This window comes from Hakea prostrata, chromosome 9 (assembly GCF_041222555.1).
Source record: "Hakea prostrata isolate BN-2017 chromosome 9, UWA_Hpros_2, whole genome shotgun sequence".
Taxonomy (NCBI): domain Eukaryota; kingdom Viridiplantae; phylum Streptophyta; class Magnoliopsida; order Proteales; family Proteaceae; genus Hakea; species Hakea prostrata.
In genome coordinates, this window is record NC_142608.1 from 4,536,843 (window position 1) to 4,562,472 (window position 25,630).

The 25,630-nt window shown below is 39.0% G+C and overlaps 2 protein-coding genes and 1 pseudogene across 5 annotated transcripts; all 3 read left to right on the forward strand.

The window, feature by feature from the left end:
* Positions 1 to 291: 291 nt before the first annotated feature.
* On the forward strand, positions 292 to 7,085 carry LOC149004164 (phytepsin-like). 3 transcript variants are annotated; one of them, XM_089168336.1, is made up of 14 exons: positions 292 to 502; positions 1,132 to 1,539; positions 1,643 to 1,703; positions 2,413 to 2,507; positions 2,598 to 2,710; positions 3,388 to 3,556; positions 3,642 to 3,681; positions 3,975 to 4,039; positions 4,684 to 4,797; positions 4,990 to 5,054; positions 5,910 to 6,069; positions 6,152 to 6,271; positions 6,371 to 6,459; positions 6,668 to 7,084. In XM_089168336.1, the coding sequence occupies exons 2-14, from the start codon at positions 1,138 to 1,140 to the stop codon at positions 6,750 to 6,752; spliced, it is 1,578 nt and encodes a 525-aa protein (XP_089024462.1). In that variant the 5' UTR covers positions 292 to 502; positions 1,132 to 1,137; the 3' UTR covers positions 6,753 to 7,084. The 3 variants fall into 3 exon arrangements, with proteins under 3 accessions (XP_089024462.1, XP_089024461.1, XP_089024463.1); XM_089168335.1 differs by lacking the exon at positions 292 to 502 and adding an exon at positions 509 to 615; XM_089168337.1 differs by lacking the exon at positions 292 to 502 and having other exon boundaries at positions 6,668 to 7,085.
* A 1,622-nt stretch (positions 7,086 to 8,707) lies between these two features.
* LOC149004165 (aspartic proteinase A1-like) lies at positions 8,708 to 17,879 on the forward strand. Of its 2 annotated transcripts, none has more exons than XM_089167854.1 (14): positions 8,708 to 8,815; positions 9,582 to 9,962; positions 10,050 to 10,110; positions 10,542 to 10,636; positions 10,728 to 10,840; positions 11,102 to 11,270; positions 11,365 to 11,404; positions 11,686 to 11,750; positions 13,779 to 13,892; positions 14,102 to 14,166; positions 16,494 to 16,653; positions 16,732 to 16,851; positions 17,406 to 17,494; positions 17,589 to 17,879. In XM_089167854.1, exons 2-14 carry the CDS (start codon positions 9,588 to 9,590, stop codon positions 17,671 to 17,673), a joined length of 1,551 nt encoding a protein of 516 aa, XP_089023980.1. In that variant the 5' UTR covers positions 8,708 to 8,815; positions 9,582 to 9,587; the 3' UTR covers positions 17,674 to 17,879. The 2 variants fall into 2 exon arrangements, with proteins under 2 accessions (XP_089023980.1, XP_089023981.1); XM_089167855.1 differs by lacking the exon at positions 8,708 to 8,815 and adding an exon at positions 8,822 to 8,920.
* Positions 17,880 to 23,055: 5,176 nt separating this feature from the next.
* Positions 23,056 to 24,274, forward strand: LOC149004166 (mitogen-activated protein kinase kinase kinase 18 pseudogene; annotated as a pseudogene).
* Positions 24,275 to 25,630: the final 1,356 nt, after the last annotated feature.

A 25,630-nucleotide genomic window follows, 5' to 3' on the forward strand; every position in this document is an offset into this window, starting at 1 on the left:
AACGGTCATGATTGGGGAAAGAGGTCCTCTGCATCAAGCTCACCATATAAATTACTACATACCATACTTCACTCTTTTCTAACATAAAAGAAATAGATCGTGCTGCACAAAGCTGACAATGAAAGGAGTATCTTCTGTATTATAATCAATAATAGCAAATTTCTGATGCTTCTTCGGGATTCCATAAAGAGTTGCTTCGAGTGTCGATCAAGTTTGTCGACCGTTGATTCTCTCTAATATTTAAATTCGAAGGAATCCAAAACCTGAAGAGCATTTCCTCTGCACGTTTTCTCTTCATTCTTTTAAAGCGGGTGAAGATTCCATCCTTCCTTCCTGAAGGTGTTGACCTTGTGGTGAAGCGTGTCAGATACCGTTGTTCATCGACGGTCATAATTTCATTGACCAATGCATCTAACGGCTGAAATATTATAATCACCAAACTCAGTGAAGAGGACTAGTATGTGGTAGTCACCTGGGGAGGCACTGTACCTGAAATCGAAAGGTAGTTTTTCAGTTTCTCTTCCCTTTTATAAACATCGTTTCCCATTCTCTTCTCATTCTCTTCTCATTCTGCATTCTTTTCTTCTCTGCTCTGCAAATTTGCTCTTTTGATTGGTAAGTGAGGGTTTTTCCCTGTTTCTTCTCAGTTCTATTTTTTCATGTCGATTTGAGAGATTAACAAGTAGAACAATCTGTGTGCATTTGCTTAAGTCTGGTTATCTGGCTTGATTGATGGTATCTGTTTCATCTCTTTGATATCTGTTTCAGTAAAGGGAATCTTATTTTAATGTGATCAGCATTAGATGATTTCCTTCATCTTCCAGGATTTCTTAATTTCTAACCGATGTGCTATGTATCTCTGTAATGTTGTTTGTTGTTTTTATTCTGTGACATTTCATTAATGGATAAGAGGACTTGATTTAATTTGTTTAATCAGCTCAACAGCTTTTCACGTATTGGTCAAATAACTAACATTTGGTACTGTGTTTGAGTTTTCCAGCTTTCGATGCTACATCTATGATCTACCTCATTACGTGGTTGTTATTGTTCATGAGTTTGCTCGAGTGACTAGTGTGTTGTAGTGTCTTGTTTGATGTTTCATTAAACGATAACTTGAATGTGAATAAACAGGTCAACATGGGAACAAAATTCAAGTTCTTCGTGGTTCCTCTATTCCTGTCGTTCCTTTTGTTACCTATAGTCTTCTCTGCATCTTCGGATGGATTGATTAGGATCGGACTGAAGAAAAGAGCTTTGAATAAAAATCATCAGATTGCTTCTCATCTTGATTCTGAAGATGCAAAATCAAGGAGTTTTTCGAGGGGTTATTCAAGGGGTTATTCCAGGGGTTATACCCGGGATTATCATCTAGGTGATGACCTTGAAGGTGCTGGCCCTGACATAGTTGCATTAAAGAACTACATGGATGCTCAGTACTACGGCGAGATCTCGATCGGGACTCCCCCTCAAAATTTCACTGTGATATTTGACACTGGTAGTTCGAATTTGTGGGTGCCATCTTCCAAGTGCTATTTTTCTGTAAGTTTTTACTTTCTATTTTATAAATTGGAGTTCTCACAGAATACTTAGTTTGAACGTTTGGAGCAGAGAGATTCTTATGATTTTATTCTCTTGCATTCAGGTTTCTTGCTTTTTCCATGCCAAGTACAAGTCAAGTCAATCAAGTACCTACAAGAAGAATGGTTTGTTCTTTCTCCCTTACCTTATCATGCTTTTGTGTAGCTTCATTCATTCATAATTACCTTATCATATATCAGAAGCCTATTTGACATGGCTGATTTTATGGTTTTGGTCATGGATCAGTGGGATTCCATACTTGAAAGTTGATTCACTAGGGTTTTGAGACAGATTCCACCAAATCAGAACTGCCAAGGACTGGTCTGACCCCTGATTCCTGTTTTAGTAACCTTCTCCATCTCAAAGTGACAGCTGTGGCTTTTTTGGTAGCTTGTGAGCCTTTGACTTAATTGCTTGGTGCATTGTTGGGAAAGCATGACTTAATTACTTCCGATGAATGGGTGATGCAAATATATTTTGAACGATATTACTGTCAAGTCTCACAATGTTCTCTTTACTTTTTCGTCTAGCATGGTAGTCTCAAAGTCATAGGTGTGCCTCTATACATCTATGGCCGATGCTTGTACTACTGTACTATTTCCTATCTTTGATAGCTTTCTTATTTATCAAAGAAAATGTTCTCAATTTACGTGTAATTTGTCTTGGTAATGTTTCCAACCTAGGAATAATATTTTCATTGAGCACAATTAATATTGTTGCATCCTAAATTTAGTCTATTCTTATCATCCTCTGTAGTTTAGCATTCTATCTCCTATAATCCGTTATGTTGAACAAATTTTGTTTAAAGAAAAAAAACCCTGGTCTCCTTCACAGGAAAGTCAGCTGCAATTCAATATGGAACCGGATCTATTTCTGGTTTCGTCAGCTTAGACAATGTCGAGGTTGGTGATCTATTGGTCAAAAATCAGGTAAGCTTTAAATTTTCATACAATGCCCAAGCTAATAGTTTCTTGATTCTTTGTGAGCTCCGGTTTCTCTTACATGTGAATCTTTTGCAGGAGTTTATTGAGGCAACTAGTGAGCCAGGTATCACATTTCTGGTAGCAAAGTTTGATGGCATACTTGGACTTGGATTTAAAGAGATCTCTGTTGGGGGTTCTGTCCCTGTATGGTAGGCTGGTTTTCTCTTTGCTATCCATTGTATGGCTACTTGACAAAATGGTGCATCATCTAATCAGCATTTAAAATTCTATAGAATGTGTTTTTTTATGGATGAATAAGATATCAATACCATAAGTCCCCAAGTGAAAGAGAGAGAAAGAATAGGCACAAAGCAGGCGGAGACCTGCAAAAGCGAGGAGCACAGAACAAGCTGCTTTCGGGGCTGGGGGAAGCAAAGTAGAACCAAAAACCTAGGTAACAACAATATGCAGGTTCTTTGGGTGTCCAAAATTTTGGGGGAAGGGTAATAGTGTAGTATGGATGAAACATCAAAGCAGATGGCAGAATAAGCACAAGACAATGATGCAGTTGGTTTAACAGAGATATGGAAATGGAAAAGGAAATGCTGGGTAGGAATGCAGTGGCTAAGGGTTTTCTAAACTGTGAAAGCATTGCGAGGGATGTTTGAACTAGACTAGAGGGGAACAAGGGACAATTGTGCCAGGGAGATATAACCCTTTGGGCTTTATGTCTTCTTTGGAAATTATCTGTGGTACTTAATCATTCATTCTTGTCATTATTTTTTCTTTTTCTTTTTTCTACAACCTAATTAATACCTAAATGTTTAATACGGTGAATATCTTTTGGCGTGATTGATTTTGAGCTGACAAACTTATGAATATTTAGGTACAACATGGTTGGTCAAGGGCTTGTTAAGGAACCTGTTTTCTCATTTTGGATGAACCGTGACACACAAGCGGAACAAGGTGGTGAAATCGTTTTTGGAGGCTCTGATCCTAAACATTATAAGGGTGAACACACATATGTACCAGTGACTCGGAAAGGCTATTGGCAGGTATGTTGTCCCTCATGTCACTTAATTTGATGTATATCTTTTCCTCATAATTTTCTAATTAATTATTTATTAATTCCCTCATCAGTTTGAAATGGGCGATGTCCTTATTGCTGGCAAGTCAACAGGTAATCTCTCTCTCTCTCTCTCTCTCTCTCTCTCTCTCTCATATATTACTGTCAACTTTTGAGATAATAAAAGCTGAAGAATACATTGTACATGAGGACACAATTGCCATTCCAAGAAAGAACAGGGTTCCAAGTGAAAGATATTGCTCTTCTCTTCTGTTTGATAGTGCATCTCAAGTGGCAATTGTCCTGTATAGGATAATTCTTATCTTAACTATGTCCTAGTGTCCTCCATGCTTGTATATCTTTGATTCTTCCTGTGTGATCACTAACAAATATACTGGCTTTTCCAGGATTCTGCTCCGGTGGTTGTGCAGCAATTGCCGACTCAGGAACGTCGATGTTGGCTGGTCCAACGGTATGTCGCTATCTTTTAGACTCATGATGTGTTACCAGAGATTCCATTTTCCTCCATTGTTGCATATGCAGCATTTACGCATTTGAGCTTGTGGCATAAGCTGTAATTGCATGGTAAAACCAGAGTCATGAGACATGCCACACTTTTACACAAAATGGCAGTTCTAGGAGTTTGTTAAAGTCTTGATTGGAAGACACATTTTGTGTCAGATTACACTAGAAATATAACTCAAGTTCTAAAAGCACGGTCCAAACATCCTAGATAATCACCATACAAAAGAAAAATTGGAAAACTGACCAGTATATATTGGCCTAGAAGTGATTACTGCTGGACTATTGAGCCCAATAGAGTGTAAATCTCTATGCATTTGCTTCTTGCAACCTTATCTTCTTGCTGGAGTATTCAGCCTGAAAAAGTGTATATCTCTCTATGCCTTGACAACTATACACAGGAGTATTAGATATTTCATTTTAATTTTTGCACCAGCTGTCCTTCTAGGGGAATAGGTCTATATGCTATTGTGGTCGCCAATTCCTTATTTTTATCATAGGCTTACACCACTCATACTCTTGAGTTTCTACCTACAGAAACTAGTGGCTAACCATGGTAAAGCACATGTACTTATCTTGTATTCTTATTGGCAGGCCATTATTACTGAAATCAACCTTGCAATTGGAGCCTCAGGGGTAGTTAGCCAGGAATGCAAAACTGTTGTTTCTCAATATGGGGAGCAGATATTGGACTTGTTGATATCACAGGTGCATTCAAGTGCTTCTTTTGCATTTCATACCATCCCTCCCATTCTTGATTCCGTTATACTATTGTAGAGGGAGAAATATGAATTCTGTTGCTCCTATTTAGTGCTTCGTTAGATATTGAAGCTATTCTCCATTGTCCAGACTTCCTCGGGAACTTACTCTTCATGTCTTCTTTTCTCTTCTGTATTTCAGGTGAGCCCAGATAAGATATGCTCCATGATTAATTTGTGTACTTTTGATGGAACTCGAGGTATCAGGTGAGTTTAAATTTTGCTCTGATATTGCTTACATGAAAGCAGTGTATTACCAGTTAATATTCCATCAATTCAATTGTTATTATTCTATCCCAAATCAACTACGGTTGGATTGGCTGTGCTGGGCTAGGGGGCATAGCACAGTGATTGATGGTCATATGTCAGAATTTCAATCAAGACTGGAGCTTGATTTGAGGCTCAGTCAGTAGGATGTTGCCATCTTGGTTGTATTGAGGTAAACAGACCCAGCAGATGCGAGTGATGCTGTCCTGAATGTGTGGGGGTACCGTGCTTGTCAAGAATCTGCTGTCACCGTCTGTTGTTGTGTTAACCCATCTGTTTTTTATCCAGCATACTTTTCTGATTAATATGAAAATTTTCAGTTTTTACCTTGAATTTTCTATCCACAATTCCACATATAGATGGGGTCATGCCGGTTGATATAAAGGTAAACAAATCCACCTATATTCTTGGTGTAATCTTCAATGTGTGGTGTACTGCACTTGTCAGTTTTAGTTGAAAAGAAAAAGCGGATTACTGGTTAGTGTGTTCCTTGAGGAGGTGAAAATGTGAAGCTTGGTATAAACGGTTGATGTACCTCCGTTCTCCAGTGAAAGTATTTGGTTTTGGTTTTATGTTCTCCAAGATTGAGAAAAGCTTGGCTGGAATTTTATAATTTTTGGAGCTCTAGTACAAATGTCATTTCAACCCTAGGTATTCAATACCATGTCTTTTTTTATCCATGTGCACTGACCATGGCATGAGCTTTATATTTATGGACTTCCTAGGATTCCATCTACTTGTTCCTACCATAATCTTGTGCCTGATTCTGTTTGAATGATGGATGTTGTGTTTCAGTGGTGGAATTGAGAGTGTTGTTGATGCGAAGAATGGAGGCAAGTTATCTCGTGCTAAGCAGGAAGCCATGTGCACTGCCTGTGAATTGGCTGTTGTATGGATGAAGACTCAGCTTCGGGAGAATGCAACACAGCAATTCATATTGAGTTACGTCGATCAGGTGAAGTAATAGTGCAATATACTCTTGCTTCTTGTATGCTAATTGGGAGATTGGCTAACGCCATCTATTATGATTCTTGCAGCTCTGTCAACGGCTGCCTAATCCAGTGGGAGCATCGACTGTTGATTGTGGTAGCCTTTCTTCAATGCCTCCTGTTTCCTTCACCATTGGTGGCAAAGCATTCAAACTGACTCCAGACCAGGTACTGCAACTTCCAGATTTGGGGCTCAATTATTACTGTTATTAGCATGTTAAGTGATAAGTCTAGGTGCTTACATAGTACATTACTTTTGGTGCTCAGTACATTCTCAAAGTTGGTGATGGAGATCAAGCCCAGTGCATTAGTGGATTTACAGCTATGGACATTCCACCACCCATTGGTCCTCTCTGGTACTCTTCAATCTTCTATCACTTATCTCTAATCTTTTCTAACTTGAACAGTTAATTAATGCATTGGTGAAGTGAGTCAGTTATGGGCAGTAAAGTAGTTGATATTGGACTATTCAACCAATGCTGAAAGTTAATGCATTAGATGCAGTGAATCGTGAGTGACACTCTTTTCTATATTTCACTAATGGGGATGGTGACTTGAATACAGGATTCTGGGAGATGTCTTCATGGGACCTTACCATACAGTCTTTGATTACGGCAATCTGAGAGTTGGCTTTGCTGAAGCTGCATAGACAAAATGCTGGTTTTTCAATTGCATCAAATTCTTCTGGATACCTTATGCATTTTATAGTTTTTATGTTGTGGCTCTGTGTGTGGAGGGTCTAGCCTGAAATTTGATGCATGAATGTGAACACTTCTGTATGTGATCTTTGTTGTTATTATACATAATAGACGTGGTGCACGCTCTCATTTCTTTAAAAGCTTAATTGCATGGCTGATATTAAGAGTCTTGCAGTGCCTGAAGTGGTGAAGTTTGACTGTGATTTTATTTTTTTACTGAGAGATTTTGAGAAGAATTTGGGTCATCTACACGTATTAATAGGGGAATATATATATAGCTGAGAGCTAATCAGATGTTTTTTTCTTTTTCTTTTCATAAATGCCCCTCTTCCCAAGGCAGAAATCTAACATAACAGGGAATGAGAGTGATTGGTTTTTTTTTTTGGTTGGGTAGAAGGTCCTTGGTCCTTGTTGAATCACGGTTTTAGTGCCTGATACCCAATTAGGTATTTAGTTGATTTTATATATGATCCGTATCAAACACATATTCCAATTTTTTCTTAGGAGAAATACAAGATTTTTGAACTATTTTTTTCGTACATCATTTATTAACTATTTTACTCGAAGGTAGTAATTGCTTGTTGAAAGAGTTGGGATTCTCTTACCAGGAGAGCAGATGATTATATTATTTTTACATCTTTCAATCATATATTTAGGAGGGTTGTGGAGTGCATGGCTTCGATTTTTATTTATTTTTATTATTATTTTTTTAAAATCTCCATTTCTCAATCCAACTCTTTGAGATTTTCTATCTTTGTTTTCTTTCTACGTGTAACATATCAACAACATTTCTTTGAGATTTCTGTTGTCCTTAATTTTTTTATTTTTTTTCGTAAACGAAAAATTTATTTTTCTATGAGCGTAATTTTTGCATTGCCTTTGAGAGAGTTACTTTTGATCCACTTTGTCATTGCTAGTACTTCGAGGCATTGGAGTAAGCAAAGATGGACATATACAATTCATCAATTTCGAAAAACGAAAAGCAACGAAGAATTTATGAAAATATATTTTTTGGATTGCAATAGGGAATGGAAAAAGCAACACAAAGTGTGATAAAAATAGATGACATTTGGACAAACAATCCACAAATGGCAGATCAATTACCACAGCCCTCAATAATGAAGTGGTCATTTGGGAAACTAGCCATAATTATTGAACTAGTATTGATAACAAAATTTGGAAAATATGATACATTCTCAAATTCAATGCTCCAGGATTATTTTGAAATGTATTCAAAGTTTACAGCTAATCAGGTGGATGACTGTAATAGAACCATATTTAGTAGTTGTAAGTGCTTCTAGTTATAATATTAATTCTTTTTATAAAAAAAGAAAAGAAAAAGTGTAGTGGATGAAAATTTTCAGTAAAAAGGATTTAGTATTGAGATGTGATCATTCATGGATTTTGCATTTATGCATTTCCCTAACAAAGAGTACTCTTTACACTCCTCGACGACATTACAATTACAAATTATGCACGCCCACAAATAAAAAATAAAAAAATAAAATTTAATAAACCTCACTACTCGGTCCCCGTAATCACAAAGTGTGGACGGTGCAGGCCTCCAGGCAAATAAAAAATAAAAATTTAATAAAATAAACTTCATCATCTTAACTCTGTAGATTCCTGTAATTCGTGGTCACACATAGCGGTCCCACGGTAAACATATTTGATGTGGCACCACTTGGTGTTGGAAGCAAGGGCACGATGTGAAGACCAGATTCACGGGCTGGGTCTACAAGTTCTTTCCATGATTTTAATCTTAATTTTGACCCAAAAAATAAAAAACTGTTTTTCATCTTAATTACTGTAAATGGTAAAATAGTTTTCTTTGCCATTACAGTGTACAGTTCTTTTTGGTATAAATTCCATTTTATAGTTCAAGTTGAGTCCAGTGGCTATCTAATATTATAGTACCCCTTTCTACCAGATAAGGTATCTTGAGAGAACTCCAGGAGAAGAGTGGGACTGGTAGTTGAGCTAGAAAGGGCACTTGCACAGTTGCACACGAAAGGTAGTTTTTCAGTTTTGCTTCCGCTCCAGTCTACTTCGATCTCTTGTTCTCTTCTCTTGCTCCGTTTCATTCATCGTCTGCTTTCTGAATTTGATCTTCTGATCGGTGAGCGACGCTTTGCTTTTTTTTCTTCTTCTTTTTCATAGTGTTTTTCTTGGTTCGATTATCGGTCTATTCCACAGATTACTGTGTTTTCTTTTGTTTTAGTTTGCTCATCTGTCTTGATTATTGTCTAACCTTTTCCTTTTTACGGTATATGTTTGATGTTTCAATAAAAGAGACGCTATTTGTTTTCCTTTTTCCATTTATGTGAGTAGCAGGAGATGATTCCCTTCATATTTTAGGGTTCTTGATCGGTAGTAGGTTTGCGTCTTCCGATTCTTCATGTTGCTTAGGGTTTTATTCTGTCAACTGATTTTCTTCTCTGAAAATTCTGTTTACCTCTTTTTAGCTACGTTATCAAGATGATATTTCTTTGTTGACTTCGCTTGAATTTCGTCTTTCGTTTTTTCCTTTGCTGCCGATATCCCAGGTCACGCTCACCGTGTTATTCTCTTCATGTTTTTCCGTTTAAATTCCCATCCATTAATAGAAATGTTTATTCCTATATCTCTGCTTACAGTTTCTTTAATTTTGAGTTTGTAATAATACATCTGCCTCAAAAGTTATTTTGTGGTTTCTTGTTCACGAGTTTGCTTGGCTGATCAGTCAACCTGATGTCTCGTTTGATGCTTTCACTGAACGATTGCTTGATTTGAACTTACAGGTCAACATGGGAACTAAGTGGAAGATCTTCTCGGTTTCTCTATTGCTATCGTTCCTTTTGCTCCCTTTGGTCTTCTCTGCTTCTTCGGATGGACTGGTTCGGGTCGGACTAAAGAAAAGAGCACTGACTCAAAATAACAGGATTGCTGCTCGGCTTGAGTCTGAAGAAGTTGACCCTATAAGTGCTTCTTCTATCAGGAAATATCATCTCCGCAGTAACCTTGGAGGCTCTGAGGAGACGGACATAGTTGAATTGAAAAACTACATGGATGCTCAATACTTCGGAGAAATTGCGATTGGGACTCCCCCTCAAAAATTCACTGTGATATTTGACACCGGTAGTTCAAATTTATGGGTGCCTTCCTCCAAGTGTTACTTTTCAGTAAGTTCTCTAATTTTCTCTACCTTGCTAAATTTATTTTGGGAGGTTGGGCAGAAGCGATTCTCATGATTTTATTTAATCGTGCAGCTTGCTTGCTATTTCCATTCCAAGTACAAGTCAGGCCAGTCAAGTACCTACAAGAAGAATGGTTTGTCCCTTCTCCCTTACTCTATCTTGCATCTATGCAGTGTCTCACATTCATAAATTATAGTGACAGCTGAAGCCTTCTTCCAGCTTGTGACAATTTGACTCCATTATTATGTGGATTATTTGGTGTCATGAATTTATTATTACAATTATTAGTAATGCGTTTCTCTTCCCAACTCATCTAGATCTCATTGGAGGCTAGTACTGTTATATTAAAGAATACATAGCCCCTCATTTTACAGATATTTGTCTCATTAGCTTTTTGAACGGTTGAAAATCATTTCACAGAGCACAATTGATATTTTCTTGTGTCCTAAGATTTGTTCCATCTTAGCCTCCCACATACGTCTAGCAATGTTACTCCTACAATCCTTAAAGAGTCTGTTTGAGTATGTATTTTTAGAAAAAAAAATCTGGTCTTATCCTTCACAGGGAAACCAGCTGCGATTCAATATGGGACTGGAGCTATCTCTGGTTTCTTCAGTGAAGACCATGTCAAGGTTGGTGACCTTGTGGTAAAACAGCAGGTAAGCTCCAACTTTTCATACAATGCCTAGAATACTAGCTTCTTAAGTCTTTGTCTCCTATGGTACATGCTTACCTCTGATTCTTTGACAGGAGTTTATCGAGGCAAGTAGAGAGCCAAGTATCACATTTCTGATAGCCAAGTTTGATGGCATTCTTGGACTTGGATTTAAAGAGATCTCTGTAGGGGGGGCTGTTCCTGTATGGTAGGTGGTGATTTCTTCGCTAGCTGGTGTGTTGATATTTGACAAATGAGTATATTATAGAATCATGATCCGTTAACATCTTTGATAAGCATGGAATGCGTTCTACTTCATGCATCATCTCTGAAATATTTGTGGTACTTATTTGTTGTTGGTTTTTTTGTTTCTCCTTTTGACACTACTTAGTTAATAATCAATTGTTTAATTAATTGAATATCATTTGGCACTATTGCTTTTATACTGATAATCTTACAAATGGTTTAGGTACAATATGGTTGATCAAGGGCTTGTTAAGGAACCTGTTTTCTCATTTTGGATAAACCGAAACCCAGACGAGGGGGAAGGTGGTGAAATTGTGTTTGGAGGGGTTGATTCCAGTCATTACAAGGGTGAGCACACATATGTACCTGTGACCCAGAAAGGCTATTGGCAGGTAGAGTTGTCCCTCTGGTCAATTAACATAATTCAATAGCTTTTCCCCCCTCATATTTTTCTAATCAGAAATATTTTGTAAATTCCCTTATCAGTTTGACATGGGCGACGTCCTTATTGATGGCGAGTCAACAGGTAATAAACTCGTGTTTGCATTTATGTTAAACAAACATAGAAATCAACCTCTCCTTCTCTCTATTTCCATTGCTTTGTGAGATGGTAAAATCTGAAAATAGGTTGCAGATAAAGGCACACTAATCATTCTCAGCAAACTAGAAATAAAAGACTGATCTATTTTAATTTTGCATCCCAAGTGGTACTTATACTGTATAGGAGATTCTGATGTTAACTATATCCTATTGTCTGCCATGGTTTGTATCTCCTGTGTGATGATTAATAGTTATACCTGTTTACAGGATTCTGTGCTGGTGGTTGTGCGGCAATTGCTGACTCTGGAACATCTTTGTTGGCTGGTCCGACGGTATGTTAGTCCTTTAGACTCTGGATTTCATATAGAGTTTGACATTTACTATAAAATTGTTGCATATTCATCATTCACATAGTTAATGGTTGTGGCTTAAGCTACCATTGCATGGTAAAATCTAGAATCCTGAGAAGTGCAATTGCTAAGCGTAAAATGACCCTTTGAGGCATGTCTTGATGCCGGTCAGGAATATGCAAGTCATTTTGGATTACTCTAATTGTAAATTTAGTTGTTGGGGGCATTGTTTAAACAACCTAGGTACTCATTAGTGAAAGAGACACCAAAAAAGTAGAACACTGAGTATTTGCAGAGAAGTAATCATAAGTTATATCAGGCCCAATTTATACAACAGAGCTCTATGGATTTGTTTAATGTCATTTCATCTGCAAGGGAATTACTTTACCATAGAATGAAGACTTTCAAACCCTAGGATCCTACTTGCTTAACAGAATTTTTTTCCCCAAGAACTGCAAGGGGGCAATTGCATAACTGTTGGTAGATCTCTTCTGTTGCAGTATGATCTTCTATTGACTTTTCCTCCCTTTTCATCTTCTATTTTCAATCTTTAGGGTTGTATTGCAAATGGAGCATTTGGAAAACTTTGATATACTATTATGGTTCTTGGTTGCATTGTAGTTTTACATTGGTTCCATATACAGAGGCCCCCACATCTGACAAAGGCTGAGGGAGTGAAGATAATAGACAGGATTTTGTGTCTTTTTAATTTTTAGTCTTGTTATTATTATTATTTTTTTTGATTTGGGTGGGGGGGGGGGTTTGATAAATTGCCCTTGGAGAGCTCTCCTTTTAAAACTTCTAAGAATAGTATTTCCTTTTTCAATTCATTTTAAAGATTCGATGGTGTATTGTTGTCGTGAAAATGCACACTATCAACAAGTAGCACTTCATACTTTTCTATGGTAGTATGACAGTACTCCATTATACATCATCATATTGCTTGTGAAAGTTCAAACTGCTCTTTTGAATGGTAAGAATTTCATGCTCATACTATCCTTGTCTAACTGAACATAAACTAAGAAAAAGGAAAAGAAATTAAGTGTGGATAGAGGACATTTGAAGTCAAGTTTGAATTCATGATTTTCATCTTCCCCATTCTCATTGCCTTCAAGCTCTATATACTCTTTTTTCTTTTTATTTTTAATCTAATCTCCTTCAATTCATGCTCTTTATATTTCGTCCCCCCTCCCACACTTCATTCATCGTTCTCTTTTGCTCTCTCTTTGCCTCTTTGGGAATTACTGTTGGTAGTTCGTGTTGCCACTTGTACATGTCTGTAATTTTACCCGTAATCTCTTGGTTTTCAGCAATCCACTTTGCAGCCCTTTGGTCCAGTTGTGTATTTTGCATGTGTTATCATCAAAACCTGAATCGATAATTTTCTATGTTCCCACCTAGTACTTACGTGCTTAGGCAACACCCTATAAGCAATATTTGGATCTTCATCCAAGTTGAAACCGGTGAAACCTTTACTTTGAAATTTATACTATGTCTTTTATAGTAGACTAAAGGTGTAACACAGGCACAAGGTTTCCGTGAGGCAAGGTCTGGGGAGGGTCATAACCTATGCAGTTTCTTATAGTAGACTGCAATCCTGTAAGGACTGAGTTGATATATCAGATAGGTTTCCAAATATTCAAATGTGATCAGAAATCACCGTTGACCTACATACCTGAAAGTTATTACCAAACTACCTTTGTAGACACTTTACAGTGCTTTTTGTGCACACTTTACACTGCTTTTTGTGCATGAAAAACTTAGGAAGAGAAAAGAAAAGGATGCGTCTTCTCTCTGACATAGGAGGAGAAGATATTTTTGTTTTAATTTTGCATTATCTGCCATGCCAATAGGTAAAGACGTTTACGCTTTGGTGGTTGCCGACTTTCATATCTACACCTTGTATTCCAATGCCCCTGAGTTTGTACATACTGTAACCAGTAACAAAGTGAGGCAAAGCTACTCAGTTCTGAGCCTGTTTACTATTTTCTGTGTTATCTTTGTTGGCAGACCATCATTGCTGAAATCAACCACGCAATTGGTGCCTCTGGGGTTGCTAGCCAGCAATGCAAGGTTGTTGTTGCTGAATATGGACAGACGATATTGGACTTGTTGTCAGCAGAGGTGCGTAGAAGTGTCCCTGCTCTTTTCTGTTTTTGTTTCCCTCCCTCCTTTTTTCTCTCCTTGCTCTACTAAATTTTTTTCTCACTTAGCTTACTTTAGCAGGAGAATTGTCAATACTGTTGCTGGTACTTACTACTATATGAGATATCAAAACTATAATCTAGACTTGCTCATACGTACCTTTTCTATCTTCTTTTATCTTCTTACAGACAGACCCTATGAAGGTATGCTCGCAGATTGGGTTATGTAGTTTCGACGGAACTCGAGGTGTCAGGTGAGGTTAAATTGATGTTGTGTCAGTTAATTTATTTTTGTTTTGGGAAGAGAGAGAGGTTTCCTACACTAGTTTAATGCTGTTAATCAGTTTTGTTTTTAGCACCTTGTTCTTTCTTATTAATTTGAATTTTGACTCTGGCTGCTTAATGGGGGACAGAATAGAGAAGAAAGAAGGATACAGAAGATAGGGGGAAGAAGGGAAAATCTAAGAATAATTAGTCTTGAAGAAGAGGAGAGACAGAAGAAGAAGAAGAAGAAGAAGAAGAAGGAGGAGGAGAGAGAAAAAGGGGGGGGGGGGTGGCTGCAAATGCACATAGCTCAAGCTTTACTTCATTTTTTTTATCCCATCCTCAATAAGCTGATTACAAGTGTTTAAATAATAAAAGAGACATTCTTCAATACGAAGACATATATAGTAGGATTCTTGGTAGTTTAAAACTAGCAAAAAAGTTGGTCTAACTAACTAAAAAACTGATCCTAGATATCCTACCTGAATTAAAAATCTAATTACATAATATGCCAATAAGTAAATAACAAGCAGGAGAAAAACACTTATATGAAGAAGAAGAAGAAAAGAGGAGAGAAAAAAGGGGGGGGGGGGAGTGGCTGCAAACGCACAAAGCTCAAAGCTTTACTTCATTTTTTTTCTTTCTATTCTATCCTCAATAAGCTGATTTCAAGTATTTAAATACTACAAGAGACATTCTTCAACTATAGTAGGACTCTTGGTAATTTAAAACTAGCAAAAAAATTGATCGTGCTAGGACTCTTAGGAATTTGAAACCAATTAAAAAACTGATCCTAGATTTCCTACTTCAATTAACAATCAATTACATAATTAGCCCAATAAATAAATAAATAAATCCTAAATTATCTCTAAAACTCCCACGAAAACAGTTCCTATTTTATCTCCTTCCAGCTGGACTTGGGGCCCGCCAAATATGAAAATTATCTTCTAGTTTACTGTTTGCGTTATCGTAGCGTGAACATTGACTTTTGGTTGTGCTGTATCACTGCTCTTGGGGCATGCCTGATGTTAGAAGCCCATATGCCAGATTTTCTATCAAGTCCGTGACATGATTTGGGACTCTTGACTTTATTGTGTATCTAATGGTATGTGTATCTTGAGATGTTTGTTATTTTGTACCATAATAGGATGTCGCTGGTGTGTTCTGTTGATGAGCCCTGTTTTTTGGTTTTTGAATTACATCTTGACATTTCTATCATCTGTCAATAGGATAGTGCTCTCTGAGCAACTAAGGTGGTACGGTCATATGCAATGGAGGTCTAGGGTTGTCTCCATTAAGGGAGAGTGGTATGATCATGGAGGAGAACTGACAAAGGGCATGCATGCTAGTTAGTTGGGTTGTGTTTCTTTCCCTTTTCTTTTCATCTTCCATCTATGGTAGCACATTTTCAATTTGTTTTTTCTCCTCCTTCCCATGACTCTCCTGTTATCCTTTTATTATTTGTTTATTTATTTATTTGGTGGGGGGGGGGGGTGTGTGTGGAGTATTCCATATAGTGCAATACATTAAACTGGGATAAGGTTGAGTTTGTTGCTATAATCAGGAGGAGGATACAAGGGCAATCTAAGTTGGTTTCTAGGTAAACATACCTAGCTGCTCTGTTTGTTGCCATCCTGAATAAATGGGGTACTGTACTGGTCAAATTCTTCTAGGAGAAGAAGTTAACTACTCTGAGTAGTATAACTCAATGTCGCTTGTTTTAAAAGAATCTTGTGTTGCCCAAATATTAGCATGAGTAATGGTTGGGCTTTTCTTTTGTTAGATATGTTGGCAAGACATTTTTATTGGATTTTACCTTGTGCTTTTATAGTCCATCAATACAGATAAGGCATGCCAGTTAGTGGCATGGAAAACAAATCCATTTTATGTTTGGTGCCATATTTGATGCGTGGTTTACTGCACTAGTCAGGTTCCAGTGATACCACAAAAAGGATTACTCGCCAGCATTTTGATTGGGGTTGTCATAATATGAAGTTTGACACAAGTGTTTGATGTATGTGCATGCTTTTTGAGCTTTGGTATTTTTTTCTTCCCGATGTACACTCAAATGCTTTTTGAGCTTGGGTTTTATTTTTTACCAGAGTTTTGAGCACAGTTTTACATGGATGCTGTAATTTTTTAGTCTGACAGAGTATCATGTCGGTTTTGTGTGTTTGTATTATATCATTTTTATGCATGCACCCCAACCACAGGCATGAACATAAATATTTTTTGAAATTCCTAGAAGTCCATCCAATTTGTTATTTGTCATAATATTCTCTGCAACTCTCTTCAAATTATGGATGTTTTGTTGCAGTGGTGGCATTGAGAGTGTTGTTGATGAGAAGAATGGGGGCAAGGTCTCTGGTATTGTGCAGGATGCTGCTTGCACTGCCTGTGAAATGGCTGTGGTATGGATCAGGAATCAGCTTAGACGGAATGAAACACAGGACTACATACTGAATTATGTCAATGAGGTGACGTAATGATGCATTATACTATAATTTTTTATATGTGAAGTTGGAGAATGGCTGATGCCATTACTGTAATTGCAGCTCTGTGATCGATTGCCTAGTCCAATGGGAGAATCAGCTGTTGATTGTGATAATCTCTCTTCGATGCCCCCTGTTTCTTTTACCATTGGTGGCAAAACATTTGAACTGACTCCAGAGCAGGTAACACAATAGATAAGATTTGTGATTGTCAAGTCATGTTAAGTATATATCTATTTAAATTGTTTTCATTAGTGTTAAGACGTTTGATTGGTATCCTGATTGGATGATCTGAAGGTTTTGAGTTGTTTATATTTTCTTTATAAGCAATGCAGGTATATTATGGAATTATTGCCATCATTATTGACCCTAGGCTCATACCATGAACCATCTTGCTTTGTTGGCATCTCATCTTTGTTAGTTTTTGAGGATCTCTCTTCCTTGTCTTTCGGGTGGGCGGGTGCGGGTTGGGGAATTTTAGCAGTATCTGTGTAAAACCATTAAAAGGTGAAACATCATATATTTTACCCATGGTCGCAGTGGCATTTATTTGAACTAAAGAAGCCTTGCTGGGTTACATTGAAATACATACACCCCAAATGAAATTGCTGTGCTTTCTGCATGTGATGTTATGGTTACTGGATAGTATATCTAAGTTTCTTTATGAGTGTGGTTCAGTAGAACGCTATTGTGTTTGTTATAAAAACTAACGTTTTCTGACTCTTGGTTATCATCAGTATGTCCTTAAAGTTGTCGCTGGAGAGGTTGCACAGTGCATTAGTGGATTTATCGCTTTGGATGTGCCCCCACCTCGTGGTCCCCTCTGGTACTTCAATCACAACTATAATACGTTCTAGTTTGAACCGTTCATGCATTGGATTACTTGATGTTTACTAACGAGGATGGTGACTTGAATACAGGATATTGGGAGATGTCTTCATGGGCCAGTACCATACAGTCTTTGATTACGGCAATTCAAGAATTGGCTTTGCAGAAGCTGCATGAAAATGGCGGCCTTTCAATCAAAAGTCAGTTTCTTCTGATCCACCTTACACATCTTAATAGTTTTCCTGTTGTGGGTGTCGCTTGTGGAAGATAGTGTGTGAAAAATGATACATGGATGTATATATATATATATATGGGTCTGATCTGGATCCGATCTCATCATCGTACTCCATACATAAAAAAAGATCGGTGCACTCTTTCCTGTATTTATATAAGGTTAAATAGCTAATGAGATCTTGGATGCCTCTTTTATGTGCTGGATACAAATGAATCATCATAAGCTGGGTATTAAATCATAGGTCTTATAGGGCTACCGAATTTTTTTTTGGTAATCTAGTCTTCATTCAAAGGCAAAAGCGGAGGCAATTTGAGTACACAAATCAAGGAGCCATGGAGAGGAAATTGGCCATGATGTCCTCCCATTAGGGGACAAGACCTTCCTGGTTAGAGAATGAGTATAAACAAAAACCAAGTAACATCATTGGAGTTGGTTTGATGCAAAAACAATGTCTTGCGACCCATCTCCCAGACCGAGTTCAACCGACCCACCACAGGAGGAGCATTGTCAGATTTAATCTCCACCCCATCCAAGAGCCTTCTGCAACTGGCCGTTGGAACTGCTGCGGGAATAGCCGATGCTTCACCTTCAATGCAATCTGAAATACGAATGAGCTCAAAAACAGCCGAGATAATATTCTTCCCACGCTCAATAGCAAGAAACCAGTTCCCCCTTTGTTGGTCTCCAATGGCAATGCTGTGTTGAAGCCTTGAACCTCTTCATTTTCCACCGGCTGATTGCTGCTGTGAGCCTATAATGGACACACATCGGGTTTACCAGTTACGTTCCAAAACTCATTATGGGCTCTTTGGGCATTTTCAACCACCTCTGGACTACGATCTTTTCTTCTAAAAGTGACTTCATTGCGGGCTAAGGCAAAGATTCCAACACACAAAGGCAAGGTGACTAAGTGTCTTGAGTCCTACCTTCTTAGAGGGTAATCGGATTTTTTCCCAATCTTTCAAAGCTCCTGCCAATGACGTCGATGACCTCTCTGCTGAGTCATGAAATCTAGTCCACTCCCGAACCACACTACTTCTGCATATGGACATTGGAATAGTAAATTAGCCGAATTCTCTATTCCTTCCACACTTTTTTTTTTTTTTTTGGTAGAAACTTCCACACCTTCTACACAACGGGTAGACTTGCACTCCACGTTGGGTTACCCGCTAGTCGTAGACTCGTAGCAATGCCATCTGCACAAACGGATTTTTATCCGCTCCGGTTCTGACACGGTCCAGTTTCCTACTGTTGACCGTTAGATCATTGACATCTGTTTATTCGATCGTATGGTTCTATTATTTCAACTCTTCCCTTCTTCCTTCTTTTTCTCTCTTGTTTCGGTGCTGCGGTCTCCCTCCTCACCTCCGGCCCGTGCGTCTCCCTCTTCCTCCGGCCCCTTTGTTTTGGCACTTGAGCTCGATCTGGAGGAGCTGGGCCTTTGGGCGGAGTGGAAGATTCTTGTGCTTGGTTTATGTGGTTTGGGGGCTGTTTGGGGTTGTTTGTGCATCCACTCTTCGGGTTCTCTTTTGTGCATGGTGAGCGACCCACTTGTTGGGGGGTGTTGTGCTTTTTTTTGCCTGTGATCTGTTTGATGACTAACCTGGCATCCAAACTTGAGAAACTCGGGGCGTCGCGTTCGGGGGAGTTTGGACACTCAATCCTTTTCTCTCTCCTATTTTCTTCCCTCCATCTCCATGTTTGCTGAAACTTAGGCTCTATGTGTTTTTCCTAGTAGCCCATTTTTATTCCTGAGGTTTTGTTCTAAATGGGGTTTTCAGCTTCTTCTTGCTTGCTTGTGTTTCGTTTCTCTGTTTTTGTTTTTAGATTTGGCTTCTCTTTCTTCTTCTGCCCTTCTATTTACTTCTTTGATTTCAACCTAGATTTTCATTTTGTTATGAAGGAACCCAACAACAATTTAAAGTTTTCTCTGCTTTCCTGCATCTTCGCTTCTCTGTTTGGACCTCCTACGGGTACTATTCCACACTTGTCGGTTGGTTCCACGACAATCCCACCTCCTTCCTACCCAATATCTTGGTCTCGTCCCTGGTTTCCGCGGTGGCCGATGGTCGTGCGTTGGTTGTCGGTATCGCCGGAGGTGGGAGGGGCCGCGCCCCCGAGGGGGTGGGTGGTTGAGTTGTTCGTAACCATCGTCGGAATCGTGTCCTGTCTCGGTCCGGGCGGCCGTGTCGCCGGGCGGTTCCTCGAAACCCTCTACAGCGATCGGGTTTGGAAACACTGAATAACAATTATATTGGCAATTTTCCCTGATGACAGAAAATCCTAGAACCCAAATGAAACATCGAGTTTCAGATTTGAAATAGATATACTATAAAACATAACTGAATGAGAACAGTGGATTTAGGGGCTGACAGGCTGGGGTTCAACTTCAGTGCATGGCCACAATCTCCCCAAGTGGTCGATGAATCTCGACCAATCATTTTACCTCTTTTTTTTTTTTTTTTTTTTTTACAGGTATGGATTGCTGAAAAAGTAAAAAAAAACAAAAATATAGAAATCGGGTGGTCAAGATTTCACCCTTGACCATCCATTCCATCCTCACCGTATGCAGCTTAATGCTGCGAGTGCGCAGCATTGAAGCTCCATCTCAAAGGCAGAGATAATCCCTGCCACTTTCAGCTGCACTTTTCTCCGGACACCCTATTATAAAGTTCACAACCTACTTTTAGCTGCACTTTTCTCCATACACTTTGCCCTAAATTCCCCAAACCTATCTTAAATCCAATACTAGTTTCTTTGCTACCCTAAATTCCCAGGCCCTCTTCTAAACCCTATCCCATGACTAGGAAAATTTCCCCCTAGAACCTAGACACCTTAATCCTATTTCTTTAGTTTGATTTATGAGATGAGGACCCTACTTTTGAATATTTCAGGTACCTGAAAGCTGGACTGTTTCCCCTTGGATTCTGACATTAGGATTAGTTCATAATCAAGGGACAATGTTGCCGAATCGCGAAATGTTGGGGAAAATTCAGTGTATCGCTCAAGACCGACTTGAAACCAACCTCTGAAATGAAATATACCAAAAGTTGCCAGGAATACATCAAAAAATTGGCTAATATTGCTGAATTAGCGAAATGTCGGCGAGAATCGCCGTCACTCTGCATTTTCTGGCAAGTTGTTCACTTATTCTACTATTGCCGCCGTTGTTGTTGTTGCTTCTTCTATGAAACCTAGATTTGAGGATTGACAATGGGAATCATTGGAATTGTTGGAGAAGGGAGGAAAGCATTCGAACATTGCTCAGACTCAGAGACAAGAGAGATGGAGATTAGTTGTTCTGCTCTTGTCGCCGCCGTTGTTGTTGCTTCTTCTATGAACCCAGATAGCTAGAGTGTGAGGATTGAGGAGAGGGAATTGTTGGAACTACTGGAAAAGAGAGGAAAGCTTCAAACTTTGAACCTTGCTTAGAGACGACTCATGAGTCATGGCCCTCACCGTTGCAACTCTTCTCCAGCACTGTTTCTCCATCTTCTCTCTCTCTGTCTTTGTGTCTTTACTCTGAGTACTCTCTCTCTCTCTCCCACTCTTTCTTCTTCTCTCTACAAAATCACCTCCAGTGAAATGAACCCCTTTTAACCCTTTTAAATATTGGCGAAATGTTGTTGACATTTTGGGTTTCGGTGGTTTCGCAGGCCACCGACTCTTGATATTTGCCGACTTTTCGAACCTTGGTCATAATGCCCACGAAACCGTGAACCCTGTGTTCTAAACCCTAAATAGAGAGATGGTTAGAGTTGAAAATTGGCCTCTTGGGCTTCGGATGGAGCTTTTTTCTCTCTTCCCCACTTATATTCCGTTTACTCGTGTTACAGGTTCAAATGGCAGGCAGGCTTCTTCTCTCAATCTATTATCTTAATATCTTTATGTTAACCTCCTTTTATATTTGGTTTATGCGTAATAAAGCAAATTTTACTCGTCGAAACAAAATTAGATCTTGTAATAGAATCTCAGTCGATCAGAAAAAGATCGAAATAATGATGGAAGTGGGGTGTGAGAAGCTCACATATGACTACAGTTCCTGATTTTGAGTTGTCCACGTATAAAGTAGTCAGTAGAGTGTTAGTTTAGTTAGGTGAAATGAAATTATGCGAGAAGCAAGAAGAAGAAGAAGAAAAGAAAAAAAAAAAAAATTGAGAAAAAGGAAATTATTGTTAGTGTTGCTTGTGTGCTTGTTCTTCCTCACCAACCTTCAAATGCATGAAAAGTGTGTATTGCTGCAAATACACACACGTCACACAGCCCATAAACCTCACTGTCCACAACTACAGATTAATATGAGTGCAAGTATCTATCTGTATTGAAATGAACCCTTTAACAGCAAAATAAAATGAATCTAGTAACTTAAAAAAAGTTAAGAAAAAAAAAAAAAAACCATGATGTATATATATACATGTTATTGAGAGAAACCAATGCCATTTTTTGTAAAGTTAAAAAAAAAATTGAAATAGAGTAAATTACAGATTGCACACTTTAGTAATGTTTAAATTTTAGGTTGCATACTTTGGTGCCCTAAATTATAGATTCCACAGTCTCAAAATTTCAAGTTGCACTCGTCACTTTTCATCCAAGATTTTGTTAAAGTTAGACGTGAAACATCTATATCTTCGTTTTTAAACCCACTCAAACCCAATCCTTAGGAGGGTTCTCTCTTCACTCATCTTCTATCTACGTCTCACATGAAATTGTTTTCCACCACCGTCAAAAACTATCAAACCCTCTTCCCAACAGCGACCACCGCCCTCGCCGTCCCTGCCAGAAAATTAAGCCTCACTAAAGCTGCAATAGAAAATACCCAGATAAATATAATTGAAGAAAACCAGATTAAAAATCAGAATATGATTGTTGTAATAGATCACCATCGCCTCCATTAATCTGAGTGCATATATCTATCCGTATTGAAGTGAACCCTTTAACAGAAACAAAATGACTCTAGTAACATAAAAAAGAAAAAGAAAAATTAAATCCAAGATGTATATACGTATGTTATTGAGGGGAACCCAATGCCATCTTTTGAAAAGAAAATTTAAGAACCCTCATGTTTTACTCTTCTGTGTTCCTTCCACCTCATTTCTATCTCAGTAGTTTTCTTTCCAATGGAAATCTTAATTAGTATTCACACGCCCCACTCAGCAAACCGAAATCTTTGGTTCCTCCAGCTCACGTGTCGGCATGAAATTGCTATCATTGTATCTCAAGCAACCGTTGCTCCTAATCTATCAAAGCTGTCAGCATCTCTTCTTCTTTTGACACGTACATCACCTTACTCTCTGAAATACTAAGACCCCCCACACATGACATGACACAACCCCAAGCCAAGGCCTCAAACCCACCCACCATGGCGTGGATCAGAGGCCGCAACATCGGCCGTGGCTCTTCCGCCACTGTCTCCCTCGCCGTGCACAGCCAGTTTAGTGAAGTTCTTGCAGTGAAATCTGCAGAGCTCTCAAGATCAGAAGTCTTACAGAGGGAACAGAGCATCCTTTCTCAGCTCAATTCTCCTCACGTAATTGGGTATCTTGGCTGTGACGTCACAAATGAGAAGGGTCTGCTCGTCTACAATCTCTTCATGGAGTATGTCTCCGGTGGCACTCTCACTGACGCATTTCGTCATAAAGGTGGAGGCAGCCTCGACGAGTCTGCAATTCGGTCTCACACGCGAGCGATTCTTCAAGGCTTGGATTACCTACACTCTCGTGGTCTTGTGCATTGTGACATTAAGGGTCAGAATGTCTTGGTTGGGCGAAACGGAACCAAAATCGCCGACTTGGGTTGTGCGAGGTGGGTCGAGGAGCGGCCTCCGGCGATGCCAATTGCAGGAACCCCTGTTTTCATGGCACCTGAAGTGGCTCGAGGCGATGAACAAGGTTTTGCTGCTGATGTCTGGGCTGTTGGTTGTACTGTGATTGAGATGGCAACAGGACGTCCTCCATGGCCGGATGTTGCAGACCCGGTCTCTGCTCTTCACCGGATCGCATTCTCCTCTGATCTGCCTGATTTCCCAAGTTTTCTGTCTTCGGAAGCGAAAGATTTTTTGGGCAAATGTCTTAGGAGAGACCCAAATGAGCGATCGACAGTTCACGAGCTTCTTACTCATCCATTTCTCGAACAAGATCGCTGCTACACGCAATTGAATTTGAAGCGAATTCAGAGGTCTATTATTACCTCTGCAACTTCTCCCGTGAGCGTACTCAGTCATGGCTTGTGGGAATCATTGGAGGAATCCGAGACAGAGACAGATGCAGAGCTAAAAGTTCACATGCACAACCAACTGGGATTTCAGTCTCCGGCAGAAAGAATCCAGCGTTTGAGGTTGATTGAATGTAAATCATCTTCTTCTCCAATCCCAACACTACCCGATTGGACATGGGACGAAGATTGGGTCGCAGTCAGATGAAACAACCACGCGGAACACGTTGTTCCAATGGGCCATCATCATCAAACCATGATGCCCACCGACGAGCTCTGTTCATTCCTCCGTAAACAGTAATAACTTAAATAGTAGTAGTAGGAGCAGCAGCAGCCAAGGAAGCTTCTGCTTGGCTATAGCTTGTAAATGTGTTAAGAGTCTTGCAGATGTTTTTGCTGTAAATTGAAAAACGTTCTTCAAGTTCAATTCATCGATCATCTTTTGTTGGAATTTTAAGTATGTTTAAATTATAAGATTCAAAATGTTTTTTGTGTTTTACAATGAAGGGTTAGAGGTAATGTCATTCCCTGTTAGATACCTAAATAGCCAATGGGTAGTCTATGAAAAGTCTTGTTTGAATGGCTAACAAACAAGACTTAAGGGAAAAGACATGATCTGGGAGGTACGTTTTAGAGATACCCTTTATAGGTGTCTTTTCCTCTTCTATATAAAGAGAGGAGTTGATCCCTAGTAACTCTACGTTTTAGCCTATTAGTCTCTTGGTTTTCTATCAAGGTGTGGTGTTTTTGGGTTTGTGGTATTCCTTCGTTCTTTCGTGATTCCATTGGGTGTATGCCTTGGACTAAGAGTTGTTGTATCTTGGAGGTGACGCCTGTCAAACCCTCCACTTGGGGCGTTCAATACCTTGGAGTCTGATATGTCGCCTCAACTCCCGTGTTGAGTTCTTCTTGTTGTTATTGTATTGTATTCTGATGACATCGGATGCATAGTGTGTTCCGATTTCTTCTTCAACTTCCAGACAAGGGTAAGATAAGTTCTATTTCATCTATTCTATAGTCTTATACTTGCTGCCCATCTATGATTTCTAACAGCTTAAGGTATTTGAATTATAGTATAAGACTATCGAGTGATTTGAGGCTTATCATCTGTGTGTTGGAATCAGATTTTAAGATCTTTAATTTTCTGTCGATGCAATGAATACTTTGGACAGTTCTTTTAGGTACTTCTTCAAAATCATTGGTCGTTTGGCTATTGCAAGTTTCTGGCTTACGTCGCTATTCTCTGCCTTCTTGTTTCATTTTTGCAAATCATAGAAAGACTATGGCTCTCCGTGATCGCATCTCTATAACAACTTTAGTTTGTTCTCCAAAACCAAGAGAAATCACGCCCAGTACTGTTGCTTCTCTGATTTTTCCTTGGTTTCTCTGTTGCTGCTAACGTTGTATTCATTCCCTTGGAATTTCTTTTTGGCTTGTTCTGGGTTTGTTCAAGTCTTTTGTGAATGGAGTGATGCTTGGTGGGGTTTGTAAATTAGGCGTGGGAAGCACACTGGACAGAGGGCACTAGTTTGTGGCGTTTGGCAGGTGCCCGGTTCTCTTCCAGATAAAATATGTAGAAATAAATTCCTAGGTAGGATGGGTGTTTAAATTGGATTTCAGAGTTCACAACTCTGCTGGCCACATCACCACAGTACCTTTCCTAGGGTACACTACTGTGCACCCCCTGCA